This window comes from Barbatula barbatula (genome assembly GCF_947034865.1).
Source record: "Barbatula barbatula genome assembly, chromosome: 16".
NCBI classification, from domain to species: Eukaryota; Metazoa; Chordata; class Actinopteri; order Cypriniformes; family Nemacheilidae; genus Barbatula; species Barbatula barbatula.
In genome coordinates, this window is record NC_136779.1 from 13,467,691 (window position 1) to 13,492,821 (window position 25,131).

General features: G+C 36.4%; 3 protein-coding genes across 3 annotated transcripts; 2 read left to right on the plus strand and 1 right to left on the minus strand.

Moving 5' to 3' along the window:
* Nucleotides 1-18: 18 nt before the first annotated feature.
* rpp30 (ribonuclease P/MRP 30 subunit) lies at nt 19-2,695 on the plus strand. The gene is made up of 11 exons (XM_079476231.1): nt 19-233; nt 389-444; nt 524-580; nt 654-719; nt 800-868; nt 1,003-1,092; nt 1,251-1,367; nt 1,446-1,475; nt 1,961-1,998; nt 2,075-2,154; nt 2,395-2,695. The coding sequence occupies exons 1-11, from the start codon at nt 152-154 to the stop codon at nt 2,505-2,507; spliced, it is 798 nt and encodes a 265-aa protein (XP_079332357.1). The 5' UTR covers nt 19-151; the 3' UTR covers nt 2,508-2,695.
* On the minus strand, nt 2,528-12,471 carry ankrd1b (ankyrin repeat domain 1b (cardiac muscle); the record flags this gene model as incomplete). Its single annotated transcript, XM_079476916.1, has 11 exons — nt 2,528-4,021; nt 4,250-4,348; nt 4,436-4,534; nt 4,625-4,723; nt 4,969-5,067; nt 5,143-5,250; nt 5,354-5,427; nt 5,511-5,604; nt 6,747-6,836; nt 12,054-12,134; nt 12,253-12,471. The coding sequence occupies 11 exons, from the start codon at nt 12,469-12,471 to the stop codon at nt 3,935-3,937; spliced, it is 1,149 nt and encodes a 382-aa protein (XP_079333042.1). The 3' UTR covers nt 2,528-3,934.
* Nucleotides 12,202-23,382, plus strand: pcgf5b (polycomb group ring finger 5b). Its single transcript, XM_079476697.1, has 9 exons — nt 12,202-12,371; nt 13,361-13,597; nt 15,214-15,310; nt 15,836-15,891; nt 16,021-16,080; nt 17,746-17,891; nt 18,594-18,692; nt 18,896-18,985; nt 21,836-23,382. The coding sequence occupies exons 2-9, from the start codon at nt 13,486-13,488 to the stop codon at nt 21,881-21,883; spliced, it is 708 nt and encodes a 235-aa protein (XP_079332823.1). The 5' UTR covers nt 12,202-12,371; nt 13,361-13,485; the 3' UTR covers nt 21,884-23,382.
* The last annotated feature ends 1,749 nt before the right edge of the window (nt 23,383-25,131 follow it).

Consider the following 25,131-nt stretch of genomic DNA (forward strand, 5'->3'; position numbering starts at 1 on the left):
CAAAACACACAAAACGCCGTTCGTTCACGTGATGCATGCGTCATGTTCACGCTTTTGCAGAAGGATGTGAGCACGCGTGTGGCTCTCAGTACATGAGTTTTAAAGGAATTGTGCGATATAACCTTAACACATCAGCGTTAATGAATGAAAGATGTCTGTGTTTATGGATTTAAACATCATCAGTAGTCACGATAAGAACAAACTCAGAAGCATAATAGAAACCGCTGCTCACCGTAAGTAGAAGCAGATTTACTTACAGAAGTCAGTGCGTTGCTCATTATTTACAGTGTTCATAAATAATTCACATTTGGTTGTAAAGGCTTAAGATAATGTTTAAGTTTGCTTTATTTCTGCATCTGATGCTATCAACATTATATTTATATTTTAGTTGGATACTCAACAGTGGCAATAAACTATGTAGTTGAACCACAACAGAAGAAACAGGTATGATATACAAAAGCATAATATGCTTTAAACTGCGAGAAACTTCCCTTGATGATGGCATTCTTTCCACCTATTACAGGAAATTCCTAAACCACAGAGTGTATCAGACATATTTGAGAAATTCCCTATAGTACAGGTAAATTATTTTACTTGTATGTTTCCATAATATCATGTTTATATTTTGTGTTTAAATCACTGCTTTTTTATAGGGCAAATCAAAACCCATCAAAGTATTAAATCGCTTGACCATTGTTGCATCTGATGCATCTCATTTTGTAAGTGTGCCTTAAAAAAACCTCTGACACATTTGCCATGCATTTTTCTTCACTAAAATATTGACACTCTTCTTTTTCAGAGACCCACAAATGAATACAAACTCTTTGACCTTGTGGCTGTGTACCCTAAGACAGAAAAACTCTTTCACGTTAGTGAAAATGGATTTCTAAATTGTTTTCCTGTTATTTTGGCAAATACGTTGATTATTTTCATTTGATTTCTGATGACCACAAACTACAGTGATATAATCATTCATATGTATTTTATCCTCCTCTGAGCTAGGCAGCCTGCATGACTTTTGATGTTGACATCATCTGCATTGCGGTAGCTGAAAAGCAGCCGTTCCATTTTAAAAGAGCTCCAGTTAATGGGGTGAGTTACGGCATTTTGCATCCTGATTTTACAGTGATGGGTGTAAATAGAAATAAGATATAAGCACTGTGAATCTAATGAGAGAGGTCCTGTTTTAAAAAAAGTAAAAGTAGTTGATGGGTCTCATTATTGTTGCTATAATTCAATGTTGGTTGCAGGCGATTGACAGGGGAGTTTTCTTTGACATAAGTTATACGGCAGCCATCAGAGACTCCAGCATGAGGAGATACACCATTGCTAATGCCACCTGCCTTATGGAAGTCTGCAAAGGGAAAGTATGTCATACCTTTTTACAAAGATTAATGAAAATTGTTCTGGTACTAAATATGTAATGAACCACTGCTTTTCTACAGAATATCATCATATCCAGTGGAGCTGAGAAGGTAAAGGTCACGATTTAAAGTTAATATCATATTTAAGTACAGGCTTTAACTAATTTAGCGAACGTGTGTGCAGGGTTCAGAATTCTTTTCTCAGGTTTTCATTTGCCCTGCATATTTTTATTGGACCGCCACAAAAATATTATAATGTGCCAAAATAAGTATTTATTATTTTCATTAAATGGACTAGATGACCAATATCTGGAGATTGCATAGCTATAATGCAATTGCATGATAGCTATAAATTCATAGATGCTGCTAGTTTATACAAACCATTAGTGCAATTTCCACAAAAACTATGTTATCCAGCTAGATAATATGTTTAAATCAACAGAATTTGTAACAATGTGTCAAGTTTAAGGCTAAGTGATAAGGCAAAAGATGGAACTCTTAACACATTGACCCTAGACTAAGGGTCTGTCTTTATTGTGGAGCCCTGCGTGTCGACAATATGATGTGAAATATGATCTTTCTTCCCTGTTCTTTAGTCTCTTGAGATGAGAGGGCCATATGACATTGCCAATTTGTATCCTTTAAAATTTAAGCTTTTACTGCATTTGTACTGTCGCTGTGTGTGTTATGGTCCGTAATTCAGATTACAGAGGGCTTGTGTTTGGCCTATCTGAGGGAGACGCGAAAGCTGCAGTTTCTACTAACTGCAGATCTGTCTTGTTGCATGGAGGTAAATGACTCGCAAGAGATGAACTATTTTTTTATTTCTCTGGTATAGGCATAAATCTATATATAGCGTGCGTGGTGTTTGGAGTTAGATTGCTTGTTGGTTTGCTGTATGTGCATTTAGAATGATGGGTATGAGATGTGTAGGATTGATCATGCAATCTTTCATATATTGTATATTAGATATGGATTGGTTTAAAATGATATATGTTAACTGATACTTTTCATGCTTCATTTAAAACAGAGACGAGAGCCACTGCATCTGGTGTTGTTTACACCATGAAGAAACCACACACTCTTGAGGAGCAAATAGAGGACACACCGGCATCTAAAAAGGCCAAAATAGAAACAGCATAAACAAATGGAGGCTGTTTTTAAATATACATGTGCATTTATTTCATTGAAGATTTTTTTGTTTCACATTATTGCAATCCACTTTTAATAGAAAGATAATACACATATGGTAAAAATTATGATTTATTTTGCCAACCTATAAATGGATTGCAAGCAAAATGTACAGATGAATTAAACTAAATACAAAAGTACCCATGCATTCCTACATTTTGAAGTAACATGATACTTTATAATACATATAGTATCTCACAGAAGTGAGTTCCCCCCTCACATTTTGGTAAATATTTTATTATATATTTTAATGTGAAAATATATACACTTTGCTGTAATGTAGTGAGTTTACAGCTTGTATGTAAATTTGCTGTCCCCTCAAAATAACTCCACACAGCCATTAATGTCTAAACCGCTGGCAACAAAATACTATATATATATTTTTTAATGACTGTTCGTTTTGCTAGATAAGACCCTTATTCATCGTCTGGTATCGTTTAAAGCCCTTTGAAGCTGAACTTAAACTGTAATTTTGACCTTCAACCTTTTGGAGGACATTGAAGTCCACTATATGGAGAATAATCCTGGAATGTTTTCATCAAAAACCTAAATTTTTTATTGACTAAAAAAAAACCATCTTGGATGACAACAGGGGTTAGTATAATTATCATGAAAATGTATGGTATTGGCCACCATGCTGCTGCTCAGTTTTAGGGTTTTGGCAAGCTTTACGTTGAGCAACAATTATTATTTTCAGATCCTCAGAGAGTTCTTTGCCATGAGGTGCCGTGTTGAACTTCCAGTGACCAGTATGAACCAGGGAGAGCGATAACACCAAATTTAACACACCTGCTCCCCATTCACATCTGAGACCTTGTAACACATCACATGACACGGGGAGGGAAAATTGGTTATTTGGCCCAATTAGGACATTTTCACTTAGTGGTGTACTCACTTTTGTTGCCAGCGATTTAGACATTAATGGCTGTGTGTGGAGATATTTTGAGGGGACAGTAAATGTACACTCACTACTTTACATTGCAGCAAAGTGTCATTTTAGTGTTGTCACATGAAAAGATATAATAAAATATTTACAAAAATGTAAGGGGGGTGTTCTCTTCTGTGAGATACTGTAAATAAAAATTCCATCAGCATGCCCAAACTTGGTTCAAGAATAAATGTTATCTCATCAATAGTTGAGATATTCCGGCAATCCATTTCATGTGAAATGAGAAAATACCATTAGGTTTCTCGTCCTCATAATTTAATAAAAAGTGACTGCACCATGCTTCATCAGGTGAGATGTCACGTAGAGTGCTATAAAGCACCTTTCTGAGATTTAAAAAAGCAGACAATATAACAATGCAGATGTTTAAGTATAATCCCAGATATTTCTCGTCAATAGGTGTGTTTGACAAATGTTTTCTATGTACAGGCTTCTATTTTTTTTCATCCTTTATATTGTCAAAGAGGCTTTTGGCTCCGTTTTGCCAATCACAAACATAGTCCATTGGTGACTTTCCCTCCTTAAAGAAGAAAAAGCAAAGGTAAGTTAACAAACAATATTAAAAAAATGTTGCCCTTAAATATTTAAGCCGCTAACAGACTTTAAAAGGAAATGGATGCTACATAATGCCAGCAGATGGCGCCATGCGCGGTTTAAAGTGGAATCCATTGATAAACCTCTAAGACTGTACATTGTGTGTACAATAAATATATATTCTTCATTATTAGTATTATTCAGAAATACTTACAAAATTTTTGTGTTTCAAGTCGGCCCCATGCAACAGAAGAAGCTGTATGAATTTAAAGCGGTTCAGTTTCACCGCATCATGCATTGGTGTATCACCCTCCTAGGACAAAACAAATAACGTAAACAAAAAACTGTTAAGACTCTTAAGTTTAAACTATTAAACAAACTTAAGATGGACATTTCTTACAACATCTTTTGCATTGACGTCTGCGCCACAGTGAACGAGATGCTCGGCGCATGCGTAGTTTCCTGTTCTCACGGCCACGTGAAGGGGTGTGCTGCGTAGCTAAGCGTGAAAATTTCATGTCAGTATCAATATTATCAGCCAGAGTATCAAATTGTTGTTATACAAACCTTTTAAATTGTCGTGTTTTACCTTGTCTCTTGAATCCAGCTTTGCGCCATGGTTAAGTAGTGCCTCAAGCGCAGGCAAGCTTCCGGCACGACAAGCGTTGTGAACCTCAGTTGCTTGAAGCTGAACACAAGATTAACACAACCACGAGTCAATTTATTTACCTAGTTGTTTTTGGATGCTCATCCAAAGTCAGTAAACAACTTTCATGCGTGCATGCCACAACAAAACCAAAGAACTATTGAAAATTCTTTGATCCCATGTGAGTTACACCAATCCATATTCTATGCTGTCATGTGGATACAAATATATCTGTGTTTATGTCTATAGAAAAATATGATTCCAAAATATGCATAGACATGCAATACCTTGTCCTTATTTTCTATGGAAGCTCCTGCCTCCAAAAGCACTTTCACAATCTCAACATTGCCTTGTGAGCAAGCTCTGTGTAGAGCTGTCCGGTTCAACTTCAAAGAACAACATTTCTTATTAGAGTTATTCTGAATATTATTACATAGAATTGACTTTGTTTCAAGACTCACATTGTCACAAGCATTTGGATCTGCACCCCTGGCAAGGTAACTCTTGATCATTGGCAATTTGTTTTCCAATGCTGCCCTCAGGAAATCATCCTCATCGACAAAATCATTCTGTGAGATGATGAGATATGATTCTTTCACGGTTTGCCTTCCCACTAATGATGATTATTTTGAAAAGCCATTACAGATGCAGGCACTCTGCAGAAATATTTACCACTATCTCTGGTGTCCCTGTATTTATCCTTTGACTGTCTTCTGGGACCTGGGGGTCATTAGTGTAGTTATCAGCTTACAAAACAAGCATGGCCAAGGTATATGAAATAAATAATTTAATCTTACATTAAAGCTATTGAGGATAACTTCACTTTCACATTGAAGGTAATTTTCTTGTTTCTTCTGGCCTGCAGAACTCCTGGCTTCTTCAGGTGGATATTGGTCCTCCTGTTTGTTCCCAATCCCTGTGACCTAACATCAGTGTAATAAAAGCAGAAAATGATTCTTTTAACAACCGTGACAGTATAGAATAAATATAAAGAGAGGCGTAATACATTTTAAAATTTGTGAAGTACTTTTAAATTCATTGACAAGCATTAAAAAGTCATACTTATCATAAGTAGCTTCAATTGACCTGTTTTTCTTTGGACAAGTATAAAACCTCAGCTGAGATATAAAGTAACACAAAATATGATAATGACATTAACCTCTTAATCCAAGATGTAACCATGTCAGGTACTGTAGTTTACAAAAATGTAAACTAAACGAAATTAGTTAAATGCACTAAAATTATAAAAATAAAAACGAATTTAAATCAATAAATAAGAGCTAATGTAAAATATTAATAAAACTAAAACCAATAATAACTCCAAAAACAAACAAAAATGTGCTTGAAAAGGTTGTTCATAGAGATGCCATAGAATAAGCATATTCGGAAGAAATATTTCCTTTTTCATTATCTTAAGAAAGTTATAGCCTACAAGAACTTTGTGTGAAACTTCAAGTGATGTTAAAAATCCTTTACAGAACCATTCGGCCAAAAATTGTTATTTTATGGCATTGTGGAGCACATTTTCTTAGAGTGTGAGTTAAAATATTAAATCTTCTTCATGTTAAAAATAAAAGTGTTCTTGAAACATTATTTAAAAGTGCCTACCAGCTCATCGAACTCTAGGATTCCCATGACTTGATCCCAGTAAAATGTGTGTTACAATTCTCCTCAATATTGGATTATTCTCTTTATTATATCTAAAGATCTGAGCCAAGCATCACTTATATATGTTGTGGCGACAGACATACTCCAGCCCTGTTCATCTGCCCCCTCCCAATTCTGAGCATGTTTTGGAACTATTGGAGTTATGCTCCATGCGTCACCGTGTGTGATTTGATGTCAGGGGCTTTTTAGAGGGGCGAGGGTAAAAAATGAACCATTTTCAGAAGTGAAATGCTTTAGGCATTGGGTGGAATGCAGCTGTAACCTGAGCGGAACTTGAAGCGGACTCAGAGGTGCCTGCCATAAAGACGCTCTCTTATTAGCTTCCATTGCCCCGATGCCGGGGGGTCCGCCACGACAAATCATACACAAAGATGACAGGAAATGTGTATGGAGTTACATGTTGACACATAACATCATAATCGGCTTTGACTGTAAAGATGTCTTCCTTTAATATGGTATTTTCTTCTTGGATTTCATCACTTCGCTTCTATTACGAGAGCAAGTGTTACAGCCTGTCCGTGACTATTTTGAATCGTGCTCGCCGTGAATCACTCGAATCACAGTAAGAAGTCACAAGGGAGGTTGCCTTGCACGATAGCTGCCATTTTACGGGTGACACATGTCCATTGCCTATAAAACTTAAAAATGAGACTGTTAGCATAATACGATTATGTATTGAAATTACATATATCGGTTGCCGATACTTACACCATGTCTAAGTGAGTGTCCGTTTCAAAAGCTTTCTTAAGCTCTGTGGGAGGCTTCCACAGGCATCTCTTTTATAAGCTGAATGGATCACTGCCACAGAGATGCCTAGCACCTAAAATTTGTTTGAAGAATCAGCATGGAGAGGCTTCATTGGGTGCCTGCACACCTTTTATTCAACCCTTAATTTCTTTGTTTGTGTTTGTTTGTTATCTTGTATTGCTGTAGTAGGGTTGCCAGACGCAGTGTTACCTCTAAAACTGTTGCCATGGGTTGTTTTTCATTTCATGGGTTAAAGTAGTAGTAGTTTCAAGAAATCTTTAGGTCAAGAAATAAGAAGATGTTCAGCAATAGTGGCTGGCTTATAGCGCTTGCTTCTATTTAAATAAGTACATCAAGATTTTGACTAGACTTAAAATAATGTTCTTCATATTATACCTCACATGTCAAACAAATCAATAGTCCTTGTAATCCTAATTTATGAAATCAACATTATAAAGATGTTTTAGGATCCATACAAAACAAATGGAATTACAATAAATGACATATCAAGGTACATATCATGCAAGTTGTAAAAAGTTGGATTCGCTGTTGGGGAAAATTAGCATTTACACTAAATGATTATTTCAGAAACTCGGTGTGCTTTCACTGTCCAATCACATGACTCCTTTTTTATGTCAGAGGTACCCTGACTCAAATGCTTGACCTGTCCCATGTGAATGCTGTGGCATGTCTCATCCCATAAATGTGAGGTGTAGGATCTCAGCTATGATGTATATTCCTATATTGTAAAGTTTTAAAGCTGTATAAAACATCAAACTGGGACATCTAGGATAGCTGACAGGCTATATAAGGTTAAGCTTGAACTGTCTTGTGTTTTTTAGTCTGTTTTTTATCTGTACTCAGTAGTGTTACGAAAATGCTTGTAAAACATGAGATGCAACTCAACACATTGGCTGAATACCTATCAACCATTTCTAGACCCAATTCCCTGTAACAGCCCATTTGATCTTTGGTCAATGCTGTATGGTCATGGACATGGTCAATGCTGTAATTCTTTTTTTAGTAAAGACCAAAAATTATGTCTTGTTAGGGTAATTAGGTAAGGGCACATAAGAACAATTATTTTTCCGGTAAACTTTTTTTGTACATTAACAATGAGATGAGCAAATAAACCTTGATGTCATCTTAATATTTTACAAATACAATCCTAATATGTAACACAACTTTATGATGTTTAAATTTCAGACATTTTACTGTGTAAAGTGACAAAAATACTTTTTTAAATAAAATTATTTTTGTAGTGTATGCTGAATTACAATGCTCAAAATCCTGTTTTATAATTTATAATAATATCAGTGATGTAGAGACATTGAGGATAATCAAGAGCATTATAGCTGCTCTGTCCGCACTGTTACTCCAATGAAAATCTATGTATTTACATATACAATCTGTGCATTGAGTCTTCAGTCAGGTGCTTTTCAGATTAATTTATTCACTGTAAGTGTGCCGAACCTGTCAGCATGCAGCACAGCATACTATTAACAATATTAATTTAGAGAGAGAAATCTAAGTCCAGCACTGACGCTGACACATCTTTAGTATGACAGAGAGTATAATCAAATCTTTCATCATATTAAGTGTAACTTGTAAAAATATACTCCAATAAATAAATATAGGCCCATTACAGAAAAGTTAAACATGTAAATGAGTGGCAAAAGATCTTTTGTCAACAATTAAAAGACCTCGTAACCTTTGCAGACAGATGTCGATCCTTCCCAACAAGTGCCACTGTTGGCAGTATAAAATCTGAGGCTCTTGTCTAACTAACTAACTAAATTGTTTATCCTGTGGGGTTTTATCTGGGATTAGAAGGCACATAACTGTTTTCAGCAGCTACGCCAGTGAGTGTACTTATGAGAAAAGATCCTTAAGTCATTAAGTCTTACTAAGGTTCGGTAAGATGTGACATTTGAGAGGTCCATTTAAATACAAAGTAGTTTAGGAGGAAAGTGAAAACTAAGAGATAATAGATCCTGCCTCAAGAATGATTCATCGGATTAATTTCCTAACACACTGAAACTCAGGTCATCCTCCTTGCCGGAAGACAGATCCATGTCATGCATCTCCATCGCTTTCCCGCTCATCCTCATTCACAACTCCTTCCTGGTGGAACATTCTTCCTAACTCAGTCCGGTCAACCACATCTCTCACAATATTAAAAAAACTACTTAAAACCCATCTCTTCCATCTATTTCGACAAATGAGAGAGAGAAAAAACTAACCCTCTCAACAGGTATTGTTCTGGCTTTTATTGAAACTAGTAACTTGGTATTAGCACCTATTGTATTATTGCTCCTGTATGACATATCGCTTTATTGCTCCTAGAACTCTCTGTCACTTTGGATAAAAGCAAGCCATTCAAAACAAATGGAATTACAATAAATGACATATCAAGGTACATATCATGCAATTCGTTTTAGACGTAAAAAGTTGGTTCGCTCTTGGCAAATGAGCATTTACACTTATTGATTGTTTCAGAATAATCGAAGCGGAAGAAAATGGATGGATGGATGGATTATTTCAGAAATGCGGTGTGCTTTCACTGTCCAATCACATGACTCTTTTTTTATGTCAGAGGTACCCTGACTCAAATGCTTGACCTGTCCCATGTGAATGCTGTGGCATGTCTCATTCCATAAATGTGAGGTGTAGGATCTCAGCTATGATGTACATTCGTATATTGTAAAGTTTTAAAGCTGTATAAAACATCAAACTGGATAGCTGACAGGCTATATAAGGTTAAGCTTGAACTGTCTTGTGTTTTTAGTCTGGTTTTTATCTTTAGCGTCTGCTAAATGACTAAATGTAGATGTCCATAAAGGAAGCACGCATCTCATACCCGAAGAGCGGGGAACAAGCAAATGTGAGCTTGGTAAAATTCTTAAATCAGTTCTAGAGATTTCTTCAACATTGGATTTTATTGTTCCAGTATAGAACAACACTACTAGAACAAGCTATAGTAAGCTATAGGCTCACAGTTATTAGCCTACAGTCTCATCAAAGACAAAATAGTCCATTTTAGCTTTCCTTGTTTTTCTTAGACAGATCAGCTTTTCATAACATTTTCACTATTCACGTGTACATATTATTTCTATATGATAAGTCTGTGAATGGTGTGAACATGGTAACAGCAGTGGGAGAGGAATGTGTGGTATGCTTCCTATAATGAGGTGAGCACAGATTCAGAATAGCTAGAACTGAATGTTCGCTGCATAAAACTGGCATGAAGTAGTTATGTCAGTTTCTTTGAAAACATGTACAATTTTAGCTTTACATCATTTCTCAGGATTCAAGTTTCTGCTTCATTAATCAAAAATAATTTTACATAATTTCAGTAACATGCAAGTTACATACAGTAAATCCTTCATATGTCAATTACATATAATATGTCAATAACCTTGATCTGATTATTCGTATTTAGAATCACATTCATTAAAATATCTCACTTTGTGTTCAACCATAGTTTTTCCTACTATGGTAGTGGATGATCTCACAGAACTGACAATTGCTTACATTCTTATAAATATCTTTCTTTGTGTTTAACAGAACAAATACATTCATATAGGTTTGAAACAACATGAGGGTGAGCAAATGATGACCGAATTTTAATATTTTTAGTGAACTATCCCTTTAACAGTTGGGATTACTTTCTTAGTTCCTGTAAACTATTTTCTGTTGGTCATTAAAGGCAGAGTAGATCATTTGGAAAATGCTAAAGTTTGCCTGTTAGCAATGCAATCATACGATCCCTGCCTCTCGCGAATCACCATACAAAACCACGCCTCCTCTAAAACACATGAGCGCGCACACAGACCAGAATCTGTTGGATCGGTTCCAGTGAAGTAATGTCACATTCACCGGTGAGAAAACATTACAGTACAAATTGAATTACAATAAAGAACATCTCCGGGTCCCTGCTCTCTGTCCCCCATTGTCCAGCTGCCTGCACATCGCACATGACCGCGCTGATAACCTATGATGTCTGCGTGAACAGGGTGCGCAGTGGGATGCAAAATACGCTGACTGAAAATGTGCACAACGTATCATTGCCCTCGAACAGACTTTACTTATTGATTGCTATCAGGATGTTAAGAGACTTCCAACCAGCATGACAAAAAACTTTCTGGACAGGATTGCCTACTCTGCCTTTAATTGTGAAAACACTACCACGGTCACATTTCGGTGATGCATTTGGGTCCATGGGTCAAAATCTGTCCCGCTCTCCAATTTACTTTGACAAGCTGGTCCGGACCCAGACTTAAACTTGACAATGCAAAGACGGGAATGTCATTACAATGTAACGAAACGTCCCTGTTGTCATTTCAATGAGAAGGAGAATTTAAAAGTTGGAGTTTGTTGGATTAAGCCGAGCTGACACTACGGGACTGTGAGACGACTTGAGTTGCTATGGAGCTTGCATTACACAACAAGATTCCTTGTCAACCTTCATCTTCTTGTTGTAGCAGAACGCACACACAACGCAACGCAGACAAAGTGCGCTAACAACAAGACCTTGGTCAAGGACGAACAGCGAAGACAGCTCCCACATCATGAACACTTCTAGTTTGATGGTGGATGTCAGATGAGTTCTCGGTGCTTTCACACCATCAACTGTAATGGAGCGTCAAACACTGAAGTGTTTTTAGGGTTTTCTATATTCCATCATACATACTGGTTGTCTGTTATACTAGCCATTTCACATGCCCCTGCCCCCCCAAAAAAGCCGTTTTAAATAGAAAAGTGTTAACAATTTAGCATCTATGCACCTGTGTAAATACAACTTTTTGCAATAGACTAACGTTACCGGTTTAGGTGCAGATATGCTGCCTTTGCAATGTAGGCTCTATCCAGTCAGTGCACGCCTGTCTGATAAGTCACATTTTAATAGCAGGTACCTGACATAAAAAACAGAAAGGTATAATGATGTCTGACCCACCCAGCTTGACAGAGACAGCTTATTGATAAACAGGTTCCGCTGGGCTCTGTCACTCACGTCTGATAAAGCACTGCTACTGGACTAGTTGGTAATTGAAGGCTGCGCCCCAGTTTGCGTCCAATCAGAGACTATCTGCCGCGGAATGAATAAAACAGCAATGCGTAAACAAGAACTGGAAAGTCCTCCGCCCCCTTGAAACCAGTTCCGTATTCCGTGCCGCTACAACCATAACGCTCATCAGCCCAAATTCGCGAAACACTCCGGTTGTATTAAACAAACCAATGCGCATAATCAACATGGACCCGTGATACGAAGAAGGTAAGAGATGGCCGTTGCGGTCGCGAAGCAGCTGCCTTTCGCTTTCATCTCTCCCGTGTCGTAAAGTTTCGGGTGGGATGGGAATGCAGTCGTGTGTCATATATCAAGTTCGTCAGCATGTCTCTGTTGGATACTAGTTGTCGTGCTGGTTATTTAGTGCGCACTGGTGAGCGATAAAACACCCCTGTCCTTAACGCAAAGTGACACTTATGGTAGCAAGTTCAGCTGTTAGTCTGTTTGATATGAGAGCTCGCGATGTTTCTGGTCACTTGCTATTCTGTATGAAGGTAAATAGCAGGATCGCGACGCTGGCGATGGACACATGTTAATCCGCATTGACAGTAGTTTTGAATTAGAGACGTTTTCCTAAAGGGGATGTCAAGATACATACACGGCAATGTGACGAAGATCAATGGAGACAGTTGACGTTACAGTAGAGACGTGTATGACAAACCCGCTGTGTTATTTCTCAACACTTCTAAATGATGTCGCAACCAAGTCGTCAAAGTAATTCAAAGTACGACAACATTCTCCACAGGCCCAGTGCTCTGTTAAAATGGCTTTTTGTTACAGTACGCACGTCACACTTTCATTGTTTTAAACTTGACTTTTAATAAGTTGTAAGGCAAGTTATAGTGTATGAATATTATTTGTCGTTTATTGAATGAGTCGCTTCTGCACTTTCGCTTTGAACGCCCGGGGGCGGGGCTTAACGCGAATGTATCCTGAATGCACCTGTATACAAACAAATCCAAGTTCATTCAGTTTCTCAACCATTACCAATCAAGAAAACCTACACACACATACATTGCTGAAAAAATACAATTTAAATACATAAAAGAAACAATTAATACTAAAACTGAAAACATTAAAATGATTATTTGTAATCCTTGTTGTTATAAATAGAATGCATATTATTAATAAATTGTAGCAACCCTTTTGCATCAAATGGAAATTATTCAATTCAATTTGACCGGTCTGTGTAATAGGCTTGTGCCCATGATGTCATGACAGAAGAGGATGCCAGTGGCCCTTCAGCCAAACAAGAGCAGTTGAGCCATTGAGTCTTCACCTCATCCTGGCATCATCTGTATTTCCTTGGGAACACGTGACAATGACATCACAGAGGAAACACCTGGTTAAGGATTTCAACCATTTCATCACCTGTTACGTCTGTAAAGGATACATGATTAAGCCCACCACCGTGACAGAGTGCTTGCATACCTGTGAGTATCTAAAGTCTCAGTAAAGGTTTGGTAAAAGACCTGCCGATTTTACAGTAAGGTGTTTAATGATGATTTAACGGACTGGAAAGAGATGCAAGTAGATTTTTAAAGTAGATCTTTTAGGTATGGTTTTAAAGCAGAACTCTGCCAAAAAAATGCAAATTCTGCCATGAATTACTCACCTTGAAAATCGTTTGACAAGCCTGGGACATCAGTTCACCTTCACAATGCAAATCAAGATAGTATTGAGAAGGTTGTTGCCGAACCTCATCAAAACGTACTTGATTTGCATTGCAAAGATTAACTGATGTCCTAAGCTTGTCGAATGACTTAAGGATGAGTAGTTCAGGGCAGAATAACTTTTTTTTTGCCGTATTTTCCCTTTAAGTTTAACACCCTATTACCCTAATGAACAATACAGTTAAATTGTGAATAGTTATGTGAACTTACATTTCTGAATGTAATGAATGGAAATCGAGAAGTGAAGTGTGACCGCGGATTTAGAAACAAATGTATAGTAGCCTATAATGCAATGTAGCAGAAGCTACAGCTTTATCTACTGTATATGTCATATGTAGACTTGGTTTGTAGTGTGTGGGCATTCTTGCAGATGTAAGGAATTTCAGTGACCTGCAAAATATAGGAGGAGATTAGAGAGGCAGGAAGCTGTTTAGATATCCAACTGTCAATAGATCTTGACTTCTTTCAAATATTTAGTTTAGGAACATATGTGGATAATATGAAAATTCTCTCACAATTTACATACTCATGCAATCCAAAAATAACCTATTTCTTTGTAATTTAAATGACTCCTGTGGGTTTATAAATGTTAATACATATTTTTCTCATATGCTTTATGGAGCATCACAATGTTAATCCCCATATAAGAAGATGACATTACAAAGTCTCCAGTGTATACAAATTTAGCATAACATTACATTACATCCACCCCTCCCCACTCCCTTTCGAAGCACTACGCCAGCTGACACAGAACTAAGAATGAGCATTTTCGCTTCTTTACAGAAGGAGATGACGTATTTACGAAACGCGTTCTGTAGAGCAGTTTGTCCGTTTAGGGCTACTGTAGAAACAACATGGTGAATTACATGCAAAGGGACCGGCGGTGTATGTAGATAGAAAAAGCTCATTCTAAAATGATCAAAACACAATGATTCATTATGTAAGGTTTATATACACCTCTGAACACATAGTTATGTATATTATATTGCATTTCTATCAATAGATCCTCCAAAAATATATAATACATTTGTTTGTGTTTAAAGGTGGCGTGTCCGATTTCACTTAGCCGTTGTTGATGTTCAAATCACCGAAACAAACACACCCCTACCCCCCATCTTTCGCTTTCGTCCTGTGCACTATGCACCTTACTGCTGATTGGCTACAAGGTTGTTTTGTTACTTGGCCCGACTTTGTCTAAACAAGCATAATAAGGAAATTGGACAACCCCCCTTTAACTGAAAAAGGCATATAGTCTAAAAGAAGTTAAGTAAATCATGATAGAATTTTCAACAACTGTTGCTTTATTAGATCAGTTAATATTGTTTGTGTCTCTAAATAATTAAAGAATAATCTTTTTCTCTGTCAATTCTGAACAGTTTGTAAAAGCTGCATAGTCCAACATTTTGAAGACAGCAATGAGTGCCCAAAATGTGCTATCCAGGTTCACGAAACAAATCCCCTGGAGATGTTAAGGTAACCACATTGATCCATTCAATCATACTATTACACCTCAGTTAATGTGACTGGTTTGGGATCAGTTTCAGAACTGCATTGTAGAACAGATACTGTACAAATCAAATTAAAAGTCAGTCGATTTAATATTCCTGAAGTGATAGGCCAATACACAATTTCATGTTTTGTGCAAAGTAGATCTAAGCAGTTTTAACCCACAGTTGCCTGGCTTCGGGTAGCACAGTTGTAGACTGACACTGAATTTAATCCTAGTTGGGCAACATTCCAGGCAACAGCCGGACTGTTTTCTGGAGCCAAAATGTCAGCTGCGAGACTGACCCAGCGCAGTTTTGCCTCTCCACACCCCTGATGCATCTCCACCCCTACACCAGACAGAATGATGATACCAAGATATCAACGAGTATAGAGCAGTATCAGTCTGAAACCTGTCAACAGATGTGTTAGTGATCAGTGTTAAAAAGGCATTAGCATGACTCACATGTTACTGTTTTCTTTCTCGTCATACTTTTACTGTTTTTTCCAAAGGTTGGACAACACTTTAGAAGAAATCATATTCAAACTTGTGCCTGATCTTAGAGAAAGTAAGCATTAATTCAACATATTGTATTGTATTGTATTCCTAATCAGTTAATTGACACAAACCTTGTGTACAAAAACCAAACTCATACATTTTTATTATTAAACATTAATATCGTTTTTTTTCTATTTAGAGGAACAGCAGCAAGAAAAAGAATTCTGGCGAAGAAACAAGTCAAAAGAAAACATTGATGGTAAATTTCAATGATCTATATTAATCACAGATTGTTTTAGGCTTCCTAATTTTTCAATACTAAAGAAAGTTTTTTTTTACTTTGGCCATGAGTCAGTCTACATCGACCAGCTTACCTTTTTGAATCAGCATTTACCCTTTTGTTTATTTCATCAGACTTCGGGTTTCCTTATGGTCCATACTATGTAATGCATACAGCTAATATGAATCTGTGTCTTTGACCTTGACAACCAAGTCTCTTTGCTTACTTTTAATGTACTTATGTCTAGAAGCAATAATTTTACATTTATTATACATATGCAATTTGGAGACCTTTTTATCCAAAGTGACATCATCAAGTTTACATTTTAAGTTTTTATACAACTTCATGTACATTGTTATGGAATCAGACCCATGAGATATTTTTAACAGTTCCTTTTACAAAGTAGTTAAATGGGATTGTACACCCAAAAATCAGTTACCCTGTTATGATTTTAAACCTTAAACTCTTCTGCAGGAAAGAAAGATATTGGTATCCAAACAATGGCGTTACCCATTGACTTTTGTACACTGGTTGCATTGCATTGGTTTTGTGTCTATACAACAATTGAAGATATTAGAAGACATGTATTTTGTAGTATTCACCACTTATTTATACTGATTTCATCAGGCTCAGAAAATTCTTTAAAAAGAACACGAAGAATGGCTTTCTCAGCTGCCATGGTTCAAGTCTTGTGTCATCACAACAGTACCTGCATATGCAACAATAGTTTTCATTTTGACATTTCTACATCAACTGCATGATTCGAGAGCTGACTTTTATGAGTTATTTTACTGTTACGTCCATTTGAGACTTTTGCTATTTACTATACATAAACAAAACTGAGAGAAAACTGTTAAAGGTGTTTACATGCAACGCAAAATCGCAGTAAAGGGCCAAAAACTACCTCTGCCGAGTGGTTTTTGCTTATGCCCTTTATGAGCTTTCCCCAGTAATATAAAACTGTTATATAAAAAAATATTACTCGTTTATATGACCTAACACATTAGCAGCTATACTGTGCATGTAAGCACACTCGCTGTAATGTCAGATTGCATGATGAAAATCACATATTTCTATTTGTCTTAGTTAAATAGATCAAGAGAAAGCTACTGTACTGCATTTAGTTAAATTATATCTTTCAATGCGGTATGATGTAGTATACAGAGTAAAAGGCATGGTGTTGCACAAAATTCCCAATCTACTCTTGTACTCCATGTATTAACCAGTATGAAAGACTTTCACAATGGTTGAAGTCTCCAAGGCAACTTGTAAGTGTTTGCAGCTGTAAGCCGCTGTTAACCATGAGATAATTAGTACATTCGTAATTTTCCCAATAGCTTCTTTTTGAATATGATCTATTTTGGTATAAAAGAAAGACTGCGGAAAGATGCACATGTCTTTTTGCATTACCATATCTATTCAGTGGTTGTCTGAAATGTTTTGTCTTTTGTGCGCTGCATTGTCAGAAAAGCACATAACATGGCACGTAATTAGTTTTTTCGCATTTTATGCCATTTTCACAGGAAGTTCAATTTAAATAGTCTACATGTTTATATTCAGAGATTTTGACAACTTTGGAAGGAAGGCATAATCAAACGGTATGAATCACAATAGTTTGACACCATTTTATTTGTATTATTGCAGAGGGCAGCCCTTTATGTAAGAAAGCCAGACTAGATGAAGAAGAGGGTTATAAAGGGGATGAAGACTACCACAGAAGTGATCCTCAGATAGCCATCTGTCTCGACTGCTCGCGCAACAATGGCCAGATCGGAGAGACCATTGTTAAGGTCAGTATTCTTGAATTATACATCTCTCCGTCTTCTCTCTCATTGGCTTTGTCGTTGCTTCAATTCTTAAATTCTGCTTTGGTCTTGCCCTCTGTTCCCCTTAAAACATAAAAAACATAATGTTTCATCAAAATCCTTGTCTTTGACATTTATCAACTCCCTTTCTTCTGTCCTCACTCACTCACACACAATTCCAAGCAGTCAAAGCTTAAAAAATACAGAATGTAGTATGAATATATTGAACTATCTGTTTATATTTTCCTAAACCTTACTCCTAAATAAGGTAAATATACAAACTTTATGGATGTGACAAAACAGGACACACATTTTTAAGAGACCACATAGTTTGGAAGATTTCTGTGAATGAAAATGCGAAAATCATAAACAATAATACCCAACCAATCGAAAAGGGGTGGCTTATAGCATAGAACATCAAATATGACATTTTTTATTTAATTTGCCCATTTATGAGGAATATGGAGTGTTATGGATGTGTCAATTCAGCGACAACTGACTGTGAAAATCATGCTTAAAAATAAAAAAATGCTTTAAAAACATTGAGACCTCACATGGCTATTGACAGACACCCAATATTGACATCTGAGCTATCAGTATGGTAAAAACCTTTTTTATATGGTAATAGTTGACTGTTGTTGAGCAGGTTTAAAACATGTGACAGTCTCCATCTTGCTTTATCTTCAGGGGTTAATGAAGAAATTTATTCGCTGCTCGACAAGAGTGACTGTTGGAACGATCAAGAAGTTTCTAAGTCTAAAGTTAAAGCTTCCAAGTTCTTATGAGGTAACACTTGGATTTCTTTAGTCTATCACAGCGACCAGAAGATGACAAATAACAGCATAATGATACACTTAAGATGACATATTGTCTTTATTTTGTCAATATATTATTAGTTTACTGATCTGTGGCCTCTGATTTAATTGTATGAGTTTTGCTGTAGGTTTGGTCTGAAAAATTGAAGTTCATATGACCGTCTCTTTCTGCAGCTAGACGTTCTATGCAATGGTGAGATCATGGGAAAGGACCACACCATGGAGTTCATCTACATGACCCGTTGGAGGCTCCGGGGGGAAAACGTAAGCCATAATAATGGTTAATAACAGTATCTCCTTCTCTTTAGTCATGTGTGTAAACTAAAGTCTATCTAAAGTCTTTTCTGCTGGAGTAAGCAGCATAGCAGGGCCTTAAAGGCTGCCTAACTGTGTGACTATATTGTGAATATAGTCACAGCTAAAGGACTTAGTCAGGTACAACATGAACCCCTTCAGCTCTGACTATATTCATAACGTACAGTTGCATGGGTTTGAGTCTGAACTGTTTTAACGAGATTTTGGCCATTATGTAATACATTTATGTATTAACTGTTCTTTCATAAGCAGTTTTGTGGTTTCCCTTTTTAAGGTATTATTAGATTTTTAGTCGTTGGGTGGCTCGCCAATGTAGTACTAGATTGCTTTTAGTACAGAAATACAGAAAGCAGGACCAAGTTCTTATGTTTAGAGTTTATTGAAGGTGGTAGTGTTGCATGTTTCTTCTGTTTCGATGTTCTCGTGCCAAGCTTCTACATTCTTAACCTAGATCTTAACCCAAAGGTGAGCAGACCTTTATACCTGGTAACACATGTGACACAAACCATGCAGAGACACCCCATGGAGAACCAATGGGAAAGTACCCTGACGATGACCTGTGAAATGGCACCCCATAGAGACACCATGGTAGTGTAACCTGGTGATGACCTGATAGAATCTCGTCTGTGCTACTTTGATAATTACATGTGGGGCACATGCACTATAAATATCACACCTGAGTACACTCAAGATACACAAAATCCTTCAGTATTTTCAATTTAAAGCAATGAACTTAAGACGCTTATAAAACGTATAAAGGATTTATTCCAAAACAAGTCAGGTCAGCTACTCACCTCGATATTTAAGCAAGCTGATGATGATCTGGGTCAAGAGCAAGTTCAGAGTTAATTCTAGCAGTATGATTGTCACTTTTACACACAGCTGCCATGCCTTTAGAAGCTTTGAGGTCAAAGGTTAGGTCATGAATCGCTGTAGTAGTAAAGGGGGAGACAGCTGCCCCACCAGCGCGTCCCTATGTTCTTATGTCCTGAGTGTGTCCTCTTGCAGCATACTCTGGGTTACGTAACATCTCATCAATGTTCCTTGTTTTGACTGTGCATAAATATATATTATAATGTTCTAAATTGCTTGAAATACACGGCTCTGTCACACTTGATTCTGATTGGTCAGTTCAGTTGTGTCAGTTGAAGGATATTCCCAGATAACAACTGCTTAAACTGATAACACACCGCTCATCCAGGTACTGTAAGTCGTCTTGACAGGTGCAGTATAATAATTACAAATAAATATAAATATGCATAATTAATAACAGATATCAGACTACATTCACAAATGATAAACCAAATTACACGTTCGTCTTTTTAAAAATGTTGTTGTGTCGTCTTGCATTGAGGCTGGTATGAAACCTTTTTATCTGGTAGAGGGTTTGCATTTGTTACAAGCGAGATAATAAAAAGACTTTCAAAATCAAATATTTTCAATTATTTACTTGTGTGGCAAATAGCCATGTAATAAGCAACAATATGTACATCCAGCCAGTTGTTATCTCAAAATAACCCCTTTCTGTGTGATATAAGACCCAGTGCAATGGCGTTGATTTGGGTAGGGAAGCTGGGGAAACGCCTCTACCAATATCCAGGGATCACTGAATTATTAAAGATAGGGAAACATGCTATTTCATGCATTCTGACTTCTTTACACAATTAAACATGATGCCTTCTCATGCTTAACATGGTCAACTTGTTAAAAAACGAGTTGGACATATGACGTAGTATTTCTGTGCTTGATACAATCCAACATGTTTCTGTCTGGATCCCTGTTTCGTTCTTTTATAAATTTGATCAAATTAAATACTCTTTGAAGATACGATGTATACAATACTACTGTATAGGATCTCAAGATTAATATGAGATTTGCAGAAACTGCATGTGTTACCCCATCTTTAAGTATTAATAATGAATCATTTCGACCAAACTAATTTTATTTATCACCCGAAGCATATCTGTGTCTGGTTTCTAGTTATGAATTATTTTATTTAACATGTATTTATCCAGGAATAATTTAATTCATCTCATATTAACCAGATGACTACAAACGGTCACATAATGCAAGATCACGACAATCTTTGAATTGTTTCACATGCTTTTATTAGTTAAAATGTTTACACATTCTTATCCAAAATCTTGTTTCTGTTTAAATCTAGTAATTTGCTAATATTCTAGTGTTTTCTGTTAGCCCACTGTTCATTTTTACAGCATTTTCACCAGCATCACCACGAAAAACGAATAAAAAATAGACCTATTGTACATTTTGTGATTTTGCCCTGCGTAACCTTAATAATAAGGTAATGACACCAAAGACTAATATTTTCATTTAATATTGTTCAAGTTGTTTGTGATAATGCCACTCCAGTTTTGTCCCCACCAATGTGAAAATTAAAGTTACGCCCTTGACCTTCTGCTTCACAATTAGTTTTCTGTCAAGCTTCACAGTGTATGATGTCTTAAAAAATGAATTAATTCTGGAATAGAATGACACAGAACTGGGTCAAGAGCCTCATACCACATCTCCCTGATACAGTAGAGAAATCCCTTCCTTTCTAAAAATAGGTATCTGATACTGTAGGGCTAAATATGCTGTATAAAGTGCACTTGTGTGTGATTGTGTCTTGTATATTGGTGCTGTGACAGCATTCTTTTGGGTACTGGTCCACAATAGAAAGTGGCTCCGTTCAACAGATTAAACATTACTAATTGTAGTCAATAACATAATTTTCCAATTTAATGTATGTGCATGTGTGACATTAAAATTTACAATCTGCACTGTTATTTCCACCAGGTCTACCCAATGGTACTTGAATATCGACCACGCATTGACTTTGGCTAGGTTGAAAAATCCAGCACCAATTTCAGCCCATTAACAGACAGCGAATTGAATGGATGTGTCCGGTTTGGAACGGTTTTACAGTTTGTCATCTTTTTTAAAACTTTTATCCTAACTCCCAGCCGCAGACACAGATACTACAAACGTCTTTTGGCTCATTGCAGATGTAAGAAAAGTAACTTATGTCTTTATCATGTTGTGGTTTATTAACCAAAGTCACATGACTGTTTAAGGGCCTTTAAATGATATGAGGATTTCTCAGTTTTGCAATGCTAGGTATAACATTTTCAACTATTTGCGGCAGTGCCTTTAAAAACAGATGGTTTTTAATACATATAGCAAAATATGTGGAAAGGTGCCCTGTTATGTGGCTGGATTCATTGTCTTTACAGTTTCTCTTTGACAGGATAGGAAGTTTTAGGATAGAATAGGAATGTTTAAGTCATGTTGAGATCTCAACAATACTATAAAGTCATTAAGTGGTTCAACAAGGGTTCTGGGCTGGATGTAAAATTCTGTCTGTTTTTTGCCCTTAGGTTTTACTTCAGGCCAGATCTCTGTGTTACACAAATGCCTTTTTTATTGAAATGATTTTGGTGACTTTTCTCCATTTGTGCCTCTTTTTATAAATTAACGTACATAGGTGAACTGAGTTAAACTCATTACAAGGAGTTGCAATTAGTAATTTTTCTCTTTTTTATATAATATCTGAAATTTAATTAATTAATTAAATATAATCCCAAATCAAGTGGTTGACAGAAAATCGCTATAACTGAGTGTCAGAGCAAAAACGGTTTAATTTAATGAAAGAAAATTGAGCAAACTAGAAATATGAGATTTGGTTGTCTACACAAAAATGGATTCTTATCAGTGGCATATTACACCAAAGACACCCCATCACACCAGAACATATGCTAAAAACTGTTCGCCCTGCTTTACAGCTACAATAATCACAAATAAGAGGCCATGTGATGAAAAAATAAAGCTTGAATGTTTGTACAAAGAACAAAACTACCTAATCTCTCAAACAGTGTGCAAAAACAATAATAATCAGGGGCATATTTGTGATATTTCTTTGCCAATGTTCCAGAATTGTTTAACAAACTTCTGTTAAAGAAAGAATTTGACAAAAGCCAATACATTTGATGTTTAGCAAGAGTTGTGTTATGTATTTTTGTTTTAATTGTATATTTTGCAGAAAGTTAATCTCATTCGAGATTAAAATAATGTTTTGTGGTGAATTAATAAGACATTTTTAGAATTGACCTTGGAATGTGTTTGTGCTGCAATGATCAATGTGTATTTTTGTAAGATGTCCTTGTAGATAATGGTTATGTATGTTGTATGTGTAATAAACATAAAATGCTGCTTAGAACATTCTATTTTTCAATGTAAAGTGCTGATGTGATTTTTGTAGATTAGACGTGTTTATATAACATCTGCCAGTTATTGTATTTGTGTGTTTTTGTTCAAAAGAAAAATACATTTAATACTGGCAAATACCTCTCTGACTTTTTGATTTCATTGTTGCCTTGTGGTATTTCAAAATGACAAGAGACAAACCGTATCCATTGTATTTGACTCACTTGAGATATTTTTATTTATGCCAACAGCATCACCAAACACAAATCGGCAATTCCAGCATTGATGTGACATTTTCAGTCAAAACTTGAATTATAAATTCTCAAAGAATGTATTTATTACCAATATATGAAATCATCTGTTTATATTTTACCAGAACCATGATGACAGCGTCCAGACATCAGAAAATATCAATCTCTGGACAAGTTTTCTATTTTAAAAAAGAGAAAACTGTATGTATTATTATTGATGACACAAAAAGGATACAGAATTTGAGAGACAAATACTTTGTAGGATTTCTGGGAATGAAAGTGTGTAAACCATAAGCAATAATACCCAACAAATGGAGGTCTTGATAGACAGCAGAAGAAAGCATTTACATTGAAAAAAACACAAACTACAGCTTTAAGCTCTCTCTCTCCCTTCTGAAAATTGCCTTGTTACACTGCGGCTGCGGTGTGTGGAGCTCTGGGTGCGGCGACACTGCCTCATATTTTCTCTGTGATTTCATCTTAGGTTCATCTGCCAAGGATGGAATTTCTTCTCTGCTAAAATCCATCGACTTTTTATATGAATCAGATTTCACTGCTTTTGGTGAGATCCCGCTGCCAAAAGATCGTTTTAAAATAAGACAGCTCTCCCACACACAGACATGCACACGCTCAAGCACACACATACTTATTTTGAAGGTTAATAAGACAATGTGATCATTTAGCGGTGTTTGTGTGTACATCACTATTCTAAGTAAGGCCGTACAGCATCTGATCCAATAGCCTGTTAGGTTGGCTGTTAGTTAATCTTCTGAACGTTGCACTGCTCTCATGAAAGTCAGTTCCTCTTTTTCAAATAGCCTGGTGTCACTCTGGATTTCCTATCTCAGCTTCAGCCCAGCAGTCACATTTTCCAGAAGCACTTCTGTCTAGCTTCTGGTGTAGGACAGCGTATGTATTTTCTCACCTGTGCCAAATGCATTGAGCGTCTGGCCAATAGAGAATTACTGTACCTTAGTCTTTAATTTTTTGTTCCTTCTAAAAAAATACACATTTTAAGGCACCAATAAAAAAATCAGGACTCCATAACCTGAGGGTTAACACCACACCATGTATTCTGCATGCAGCTTGCCATCTCAATTTGATCTCATTAGTATCTTTGTTTGTTCAGCTGGCATTAATATTTCTACGTTGGCGTGCCAGATGTTTAACCAAACATTTGTGTCACACTTTCAACTTAAGTTCTTTTCATGGTTTCTTTGCATTGAAAAAGTTTGACATATTGGGGCTGGAAGACTGTTCTATAAAAAAACAGACTTTACACTCAGAGCCGAAGATATCGCTCAACACTCTGAGACATGTTGTGTAATCAATCATTAGGGATCAGTGTTATGACCATCAATGTCAGTTTTTAATATATATGCTGTACGTGCTAAGTTAAGTTTCTGCCAGTTTAACATTCAGGGTGAAGAAGACTTAGAGAAAGTCTCAGCACCCAATTTCCTGGCATTTACGAACAGAAGTCATTTTAATTCTGACAGTCTTCAGTGGTATGGTTTAATTCAGGGGGTTTCCAAATGTAGTTACACAAAGGGGTGCTAGTTTATGTTATAGTATTGGTTAGAAATAACATCTGTACAATCTTCAGGGTGAATATTTTCCAGATAGTATATTAATATA